Source organism: Nipponia nippon, unplaced genomic scaffold (assembly GCF_047370975.1).
Source record: "Nipponia nippon isolate SJK-2023a ecotype South Korea unplaced genomic scaffold, ASM4737097v1 scaffold_4, whole genome shotgun sequence".
In the NCBI taxonomy this organism is placed as follows: domain Eukaryota; kingdom Metazoa; phylum Chordata; class Aves; order Pelecaniformes; family Threskiornithidae; genus Nipponia; species Nipponia nippon.
The window spans coordinates 107,878,440-107,887,804 of NW_028262358.1; the positions used below are offsets into that span (position 1 = coordinate 107,878,440).

Consider the following 9,365-nt stretch of genomic DNA (forward strand, 5'->3'; position numbering starts at 1 on the left):
AATAAGGTTGCTTGATGCTCCATTTTTAACTCCTGGATTGTTTCTGTTTACAACCAATGCACACAATCTCTCTGTCCCAAGACATCTTTGCCGATCATGTTTTTACAGACAATGGTCAAACGATGTTTCTAGAGCTGCCCACAGGCAGCAAGCAGTTCAAGGGCAGTTCTTTTGTCAGATTTCTGTTACGTGACCAGTAGAGTTGTGCATTGGCTGATAAGTAAGTTGTCGGCTCTGGCAGAAGGTGAGCCAGGAGAAGCTGCTGCTCCTGCTCCCACTGACAGCTTCTCCGGGCTCCAGCCGGACCCCTCCGGCAACCCCTCCAGCAGCAGAGGGACACACCGCCGGGAAAGATGCTATGCTCTGTGCTGGCCAGCCAGCAAACCACCCCCGGCACTGCCCTCACCATAGCTGTAGCTGATGCACGTACTGTTGGCAAAATAAAGATTTTTTTGCACACGAAATCAAGGTTAAGTAGGTCTGTATCCCTTTGCCTACATTTACTTTCAAATTGGATGTAAATTGAGTTTTTCTGGATTTTGACTAAACTAATTCATCATCTCAAATGATTATTTCAGTTAAATGAGTGCGCTTCACCTCTCACTCTGAAATTCAGTTGTTACACGTGTCAGCTCCGGGCACCTTACATACTTTCATCTTCAAAACAAAGGCTTTGTGGAAACCAGTCTTATGCAATCTCAACTCCAAGAGCATGCGGTAGCTAGCGTACAGTAGCTGAAAAGACGGGAGAGGATGCCATCTTCCTAGAGATGACAAGGGAGTTGAATTTTTCATGTGAATTAGCAGCTTAAGATAAAAACTCTAGGGAAGGGAAGATTCACCAAATCTTAAAAAGCACAGCCGGTGTGCCTTTTCGCTATTTTACCCTGTGTTACCTAACACGAGGTAAGACCACAGCTTATTTTTTCCTCATGACTGCAAGACTCAAGGAACTTATGTTTATTTCAGAAAAGATCCCTAGGAAATGTGCCTGTGATCTAACCTCGGGTGTGACCCCTCTGTTCAGCATTCATCATGTTTCCCTTTAAGACAAAACTCTCTTGACACTGTAATTCTTTCTTCCTCCATTTTGAATCCACAGCTTGTGATTGAAACCACTTCCCACACCTTGCAGAAGGTGCGTAACTCCAGTTTTCCCACACGTTCCCCATGCAAAGTCATTTTGGGCTCTCCACAAAAAAATCTGCAGCACAATTCAGAACAGGCATGAAATAAATAACCGAGAGAACACTGCACTCATAGTACTATTTGTCTTCAGACTTAGCACAGTGAAAATCTTGGCTTTTCAGTTTATTTAAATCGAACACAGAGAGCAGGCACTATAAGGAGAGGGAATATCCTCTGCTTTTTCTAAAACACTGTTTCTTCAACAACAAACTTTTTTTTGCCCGTATTTAATTCTTGTTTGGTAGTCAAAATCTTGCAATAAGAGCATAAGGTCAAGCTCTTAAAAAGATGGATTACTTCATCTTTTCAAGCGCAGATGGAGGCAGACGTAAGCACATAGGGCCACATTCGGAGGACCTCTATTCCTGCGTGAAGCGTTTTCTGCTGGATGCCTTCAGGCCTTTGGAGGCATCTCGCCAGCTTCGAGACTCAGAGACCTCAGTGCTTTCACTGGCGTTATACGTTCATGCTGCACTGCACTCAGGATAACACGTCCCCCCCGCCCCGAACGGGAGCACTGGGGAGCCCGGGGCAGAGCAGACCCTCAAAACCAGCCTCCATCCAAGGGGGCAGGCATTCAGCTCTCCACTGAATCCTGTTTTACCTGTTTTCTCCCACTTTCCGGGGTAGCCCAGCCTTCTATTGACCTAGATAATGGAAAGATGATTATGCATTTGAATTTCAAAAGAACGAGTAGTGGGCTGTTAGCTCTAACTGCTGCGCCCTAATAGGAATATACACGCACGCACACATAGAATTATTGAACTGCTTTTGGAACAGTAAATTATTTCATTTTAACCGCAATATCTACTTATTCATGGACATGTTTTAATCAGATTTCTAAAATCCTCAAGATAATTTTTTTCTTGAGTGTGGCTATTATTTATCAGTCTGTTTTCAGCTTCGTTATCTTCCTAGCATTATCCTTCAAAATAAAACAAAAAACAATCAGAACATAACATTAACAAGCATGAGAAAACAGTAATGCTGTTTATATTTAAAAGATCACTGAGGAAAAATTGAAATGCTGCCAAGATACTTCAGAAAAATAGATATACCAGAAAAATAGAAAGACGGGATTTACGGAAGTTATGTGATGCCCATAGCATTAACATGCTTCTTCACAGGGACACACATGAAGTCTGTTGTAACGACGGTGGCTTCAACCTACACCAAAGCTTTATTAAAAATGATCTCTCCTGTCTTAATGTGTTAAACGTCAGATTCTGTCATGCTGGTGGATGGAGTTCTACTCACCAACATGTCTTATCAATATTGATTATATGGCTTCCATTGGAATTGACTGAAAATTTTCCAAAGTAGTTCATGGCTCTTGGAAAATGCTGATTTGACAAAATAACAGTATTTTATGAAAATTCACTGGTTTGATTTATTTCACAGGAAACTGAGGTAACATTCAATTTTCATTTCATCAGCTTGAATTTTATGCAATTATATGACATAAAGAAATCTCCCATAAAAACTGAAACACAGACAAGAAATTAAAACATTTTGATGTGCTTCATTTTGCAAAACTACACCATTATTTCTATCTGGATTCAAAACGCACGTAAAAGCCTTAGAATTTCTCACAGGGGCAATTTTTTTTTTTTTTTTTTTGTAATCTGAATACTGATATTTACAGAAAAATACTAAGAAATAGGATTAACTGAGACGCTTGGTATCCTGGTATCCTTTTAGTAACAGAGTCCCGGCAGCAGTGAAGCTGCCTTCCCTGGACAGCCAGCCAGCTACGTATCTCCTGAGACTCCTGTCCACACCATCATTATGAGAAACATACTCTCACCCTTTCTGAAACCCTTGCCACACAGACAGCTCTACAGCGTGCCTGACCTGAGTGAGTCCTTACCCGTATGGGGTGGAAAGTGCCAAATTTGCCGCCCCCTTGGAAGGAATGCCCTGCCCTGCCAACAGCTGTCCTCAGAGAGACCACAGCTGTGGCATGAACCCCGGGCGCTCCCGAAGGTACCACACCCTCTCCTCATGTGGTTTCTCTACACTGTAATGTTTTATGACAGGTTGAGAACCCTGTCAGGCAAATTTTCCATTTTACCTCCTACCTCCCAAAGGATAAGCATTATTATGGGGCTAAATTGTACCACCAGGTGCAATCACAAGGAGAGAGAGAGGTGGCAGCAAGCCTCAGAGGGAAAATCCCTCCTGGGGGCACTCGTGGAGAGGCAGAGCGGTATTTTTCAAAATACATCTTTACAATGAAGTAACGGGACCTTCTTAGGATATGCCCTTTCCTTTCCCTCTGCTCTGTACACCCAGCTGGGGTCTGGCAGGGGAAGCAACATGACACTATGTATCTGCCTCTTGTCTACTCCTTCAAACTCCTCCTGACAACTGCAGCTGAGACCTGGTAGCCCCAATGTATCCATAAAGCTAAAAGAGGTGAGTGACTCTTGGTTTTTTTGTTCCTGTGACAGCACAAGTCACTCTGCAGCCCTATGGTATCATAGTCACATCATCCAAAGACAGTAATTTTGCTGTGGTTTGAGGAAAATGAGCCACTGCACTAATTAGAGGATTATGTACCAGGGGACCTGCTGCCCCATTAGCACCAGCCCATAGGATGCGCTCTGACAGAGGAGAGGCTGTGCCAGGGCTCATCCCTCTCACAGCCATCATGTCTGCATCCAGCTAGCAGCCACTGCAAAACTTATTAAACTTTTGTCTTGCTAATAACTGTAAACAGTAGCTAGAAAAACACAAAGGGGCCCACAGAACAGTGTGTGAATTCATTTTCAGCACTCGTTTTGCAAAGCAAAATGACCACAGACGAGTACACCGTCGGCTTTGGATTTCGTAAATTCTGTGATGAAAACAAACATGGTATTATCCGGAATAGCTGGATCCGCTACGGACGCTCTGCGATAATCCCAACATTGCTGAATAACGATGCTTTCTGGAAAACAAACAAATAAACAAAAAATCAGCAACGTTAGATGCTTTCGGTAAGTTTTCACCCCTCGCTTTGGAGAAACCGCCTTTATCCTCTGCCTACACCACGCGGGAAATGCCTCCAGGTGGGCGCATGACCGCCCTTATCCGGCTCACCTCCTGCCGGCAGCCCGGGCCTTCCCCGGGGGACAGGGGGCCCTTCCCCCTGCCCCAGGCAGGCCTCCCGTGCCGCCCGGCCCCGGGGAGCAGCGGCCACCGCCGCCCGGCAGGCCGAGCCCGCGGGGGCACCGTCCGCACGCGCAGGCAAGCGGATCCCCCCGCCCCAGCAGCGTGCCAGGCCCTGCCCGGCGGCCTCGCAGCCCCGCTCGCTGCCGGCACGCCACTGAGGCGGGCCCCGGGGGGCCCACCAGGGCAGGGCACCGAGGCGCCCGGCGCGCTCCTCCGGGGGTTCACGGCCCCGGCCCCGCTGCGGAGGGGGAGACGGCCGTGGGCGGAGCCGCCCCGCCGACCACCGCGGCCGCGCCGCGCTGCGGAAGGCGCTGTCCCCCGGCGAGGGCCGCCCCACGCACCCGCCGGCGAGGAGCCGGGCAAGGCGGCGGAGCCCGGTCCGGCGGGAAGGCGGCTGGGACGGCACCGGCCGCCCGGCCCCGCGCCCGCCAGAGCGGCCGTCGCGCCGCCGCCGTGGCGGCCGCGGAGCGCCAGCGCCCCCTGCCGCCCACCGCCGGCGCCGCCGCCGCCCCGAGCCGCGCGGTGCTCCGCGGCCTCCCGAGGGGAGCGGCCCACGGGGGCGCCGCCGCCAGCCCCCTCCCCGCCTCGCCTCGTCCCGCTCCGCGCCCGGCGGCGGCCGAGGCCGGCGGGCGAAGCCTCCCCCGCCCCCCCCCGCAGCGCCGCCGCCTCCCGGGCGGAGGGACGGGCCGGCGAGAGGCAGCGGCCCCCGCCCCACCGGCCGCCCCCCGCGCGGGGGGTGTGTCAGCGGCGGGCGGGGGAGGGGCGGCCGGACGGGCGGTGGGCGGGGCGGTGGGCGCGGCCCCGCGCCGCCATTGGCCGCCGGCGGGAGTGATGTCACCCATATGAAACGCTGATAACGAGTTGGGCGAGGAGCCGCGAGTTTCGCAGAAGGGGGAGCGCGCGCGGCGGGGCAGGGCGGGCGGCGGCGCGAGGCCGGGGCAGGGGCAGAGCGCGGCGCCGAGCGCACGAGCCCAGCCGCGCCCCAGCCCGGCCCGGCCGCTGCGGGCGCCGGGGCTGCGGGCAGCAGCGAGCGCCCGCCCGCCGGTGGCCCCGCGGGGCTCCGCCTTGCAGCGCGGCGGAGAGCTCGGCTGCCTCGCCTCGGCTCGGCTCGCCTCGCAGCAGGGGCAAGGTGCGGCGGTGGGAGGGGGCGGCGGAGCGGCTTTGTTGCCTCGGAGGGGAGCGGCGCGGCGGGAAGAGCGGCGCTTCGGCAAGACCGCACCATGGTGCAGCAAGCGGAAAGTGCGGAGGCGGAGAGCAACCTGCCCCGGGAAGCGATGGACACAGAAGAGGGCGAGTTCATGGCTTGCAGCCCGGTCGCTTTGGACGAGAGCGATCCGGACTGGTGCAAAACGGCGTCGGGGCACATAAAGAGACCGATGAACGCGTTCATGGTGTGGTCTAAGATCGAGCGGAGAAAAATCATGGAGCAGTCCCCGGACATGCACAACGCGGAGATCTCCAAGCGCCTGGGCAAGCGGTGGAAAATGCTGAAGGACAGCGAGAAGATCCCTTTCATCCGGGAGGCGGAGAGGCTGCGGCTCAAGCACATGGCCGATTACCCCGACTACAAATACCGGCCCAGGAAAAAGCCCAAAATGGACCCGTCGGCCAAGCCCAATGCCAGCCAAAGTCCGGAGAAAAACGCACCCACCAGCAGCGGCGGCAGCAAAAGCACCAAGAGCTCCAGCAAGAAGTGTAGCAAGCTGAAAGCCTCCTCCGCCTCCTCGCCCCCCAAGCCGGGAGCCAAAGCCGCCCACCACGGGGACTACGCGGGGGACGAGTACGTCTTCGGCACCCTGAAAGTGAGCAGCAAGACGGTCAAGTGCGTCTTCATGGACGAGGAGGAGGATGAGGACGAGGACGAGGACGAGCTGCAGCTGCGGATCAAGCAGGAGGCGGAGGAGGAGGAGGAGGACGAGGAGCCGGGGCCGCAGCAGTTGCGGCGGTACAACGTGGCCAAAGTGCCGGCGAGTCCCACCTTGAGCTCCTCGGCGGAGTCCACCGAGGGGGCGAGCCTCTACGAGGAGGTGCGGGGCGGCGCCGCGGCGGCGGGCGGCGGCAGCAGACTCTACTACAGCTTCAAGAACATCACCAAGCAGGGCCCGCCGCCGCCGCAGCAGCCGCCCGGCCTCTCCCCGGCCTCCTCCCGCTCCATCTCCACCTCGTCGGCCGGCAGCGAGGAGGCGGACGACCTGCTCTTCGACCTCAGCCTCAACTTCTCCCAGCACGGCCACGCCGCCGCCGAGCTGGGGGCGGGCGCCGCCGCCGGCAACCTCTCCCTCTCGCTGGTGGACAAGGACCTGGACTCCTTCAGCGAGGGCAGCCTCGGCTCCCACTTCGAGTTCCCCGACTACTGCACCCCGGAGCTGAGCGAGATGATCGCGGGCGACTGGCTGGAGGCGAACTTCTCCGACCTGGTGTTCACGTACTGAGCGGGGGCGGCGGCGGCCAGGGCGGGCGGCGAGGCAGCGGCGGAGCCGGAGCGACGCGACGCCGGTGATGATGATGATGATGCTGATGATGATGATGATTAAAAAAAAGTCTTGTTTTCTTTAAAAAAAAAAAAATCTCGAAGTTAGTTCCGAGCCCGGGAGTTGTGATTTTAATTTTTTTTTTTTTAATTTTTGTGTTTTTTAATTTTTATTGCGTTTGGTGATCACAACAACAACAGCAAAGGCAAATGGGACTGGGGGAAAAAAAATGATACAGAAGGCGCTGTTTGAAGCTTGTCGGTCTCTGATTGAAGTCTGGAAGATGGTCTGCAAAGAAGTCTTTTTGGCAGCACAACTGTTACTCAAGGGGGTTTGTGGATTTTTTTTTTTCCCGTGAGAGATCTTAAAGAACTGTTCTGATTTTTTATTTTTTTTTCCGAAAGGGACCATTGCAACTTTTTTTGGAGGGAGAAAACTGATGTCTTCTATGCATCCGATTCTTAACAAAGCTGCAGGGAGCTTGAAAAAATGCAGACTGTACAAACGCTTACAAATAACTGAACTGACTTAAGATCAGAGTTTACTTTTCAGATCAAATTGTTTATGGTTTTACAAATGTGATTTCTACTTGCCAACTTTTTTTTTTGTAACTTGTTCCCTTATACCTCCTTGATTGAATACCAGACAGCCTAGACCTCAGTACAAAAAGGTATTGAAACATTTTTGATACATAACAGACCTCAGTCTTTTTTAAAAATTAATATATTTTCAGGCGTATTTTTGTACAGTGAAAAGGGAACATTCTTGCTGTGTTTTTTCAGTAAGACTTTTCAGGCACTTCTTCCCTTTTATTTTCTTTTTTTTCTGTTTTTAGCATGCAAGTTTGTTGGTACGTTACGTCCTGGTTTTAAAAGGATTAAAATTTTAAAAAAATAATCCTTGCATCTAAAGGCCTTGTGGTTTTAAAAAAAAAAAGGAACAAACACTTTTTTTGTACAGCTATAGTTCAGATTTGTTCAATATTTGTAGGTAAAGATTTATTGAAAATGGTGATATAGACCTCAGAGCTGTTATCTTAGTTTAAAAGATTGTATATGTACTGTACTATAGTAGGACTTTATGTATCTCATACGCTGTGATATGTGGATGGGGCCCCAGATGGAAGGTATGAAACTGGATTCTCGATTTTAGCAAAAAAAAAAAAAAAAAGAAAAAAGGCACATAGTTAAAGTTTCTCATGTTGTGCAATATAATCTAAAGTACAGACCATCTGCATATTTTGTAGCAAATGATGGCAAAAGCAGACTTGTGCACTGTCAACATCATAGCCTGTTTTTTTTTTTTTTTAATGCTGAAAGTCTGTATCTTGACAATTTTAATAAATCAGCTGGAACTGATAGAAACTCGTATCGCTATTAGTGTCTGTAGAAGTAACGCTGGAGATGCCATGTTGTCACCCCTCGCCCGCGGAGCAGCGGTAGCTGTAGGCTGTTGTGCATGACCGTAGCTAGGGGGGAAGGAGAGTAAGGACTGCTTCTTTTCTTTTCCTTTTTTCACACCACCCCCCCGCCCCGCCTTTTTCCCCCCCCCCTCCGATTTTGCTCCGTGAAGCCCCGCTGGGTGCCCGCCGGCGGCGGCGGTCACCGTCCGGCGGGGCCGGGGCTCGGTCGCCACGGGGCGGGCCGGGCGGCGGCAGGTTGGCTCGCCCCGGGGATTTTCGGCTCTCCCGCCTTCTTCCCCCTTCCCCAGTCGGCGGTGAACCAGCTCGGCTCCCCGGGGGCCGCCCCGCCGGCCCCCCGCATCCGATTCCCAGGGAGGTGGGCTGCGGGCGGGGGGTGCGGCGGGCTGGCCCCTCTCGGGGCGGCGGGGCCGGCTGCCCGCTCCTGCCGCCGCGGGGGATGCGGCTCGCCCCCCGCTCCGCTTGCCCCGGTCCTCCTCCCGCTGTTCTTTTTTTTTTTTTCTTTTTTTTTTTCCCCTCCCCTCTCTCCCTTTTTTGATGAATAGCCTGGGCGAGACTTGACGCGGGGATGCTCAGAGTAGCGGTGCCGCACCTCCTCTGCCCCGGGGCAGCGCTCGGCCCGGCGGGGCGGCCCCGGCCCCTCTCCGGAGAGCCGCCCGCCGCCCCGGGCGGGAGCATGGGAAGGAAGGGGGGGGTACGAGCTTCTGCTGTAGGTGAGCAGACTTTGTCAGTGTGCGTTTTTTATCTTTTTTTTTTTTTTTTTTTTTTTACCTTAGGAGCCATCAGATTTCAGTTGCGTGCTCTGAAATAACTGCTGATGGCAATAAACAGACTCACAAGGTGGAAGTTTGTTTCTCAAGAAGTTTACTTTTTATCTGATAGGCATTGGTAAATTATTTTTTTTTCTCCACTAATTAATGATCCAGCTGTTTACAGGGACAATTCACTGTGCTGGTATTTTGGTGGCAACCACTGCTACAGGCTTTCAGACTTGCTGAAATGAAAATCCTGCATACACATTTGTAAGGCATAATAAAACATAACATTAAAACCTGCATGCATGTTATGTTTAATCAAAGACAACTCTTAGGCATTTAAGTGGTGAGATATCTTACTTTAGGTTAGTTAAA

The 9,365-nt window shown here is 52.4% G+C and overlaps 1 protein-coding gene across 1 annotated transcript; it reads left to right on the forward strand.

Annotated features, from left to right (window-relative positions):
* The first annotated feature begins 5,513 nt into the window (after window positions 1–5,513).
* Window positions 5,514–9,051, forward strand: SOX11 (SRY-box transcription factor 11). Its single transcript, XM_087775666.1, has one exon. It carries the CDS (start codon window positions 5,565–5,567, stop codon window positions 6,774–6,776), a length of 1,212 nt encoding a protein of 403 aa, XP_087631792.1. The 5' UTR covers window positions 5,514–5,564; the 3' UTR covers window positions 6,777–9,051.
* The last annotated feature ends 314 nt before the right edge of the window (window positions 9,052–9,365 follow it).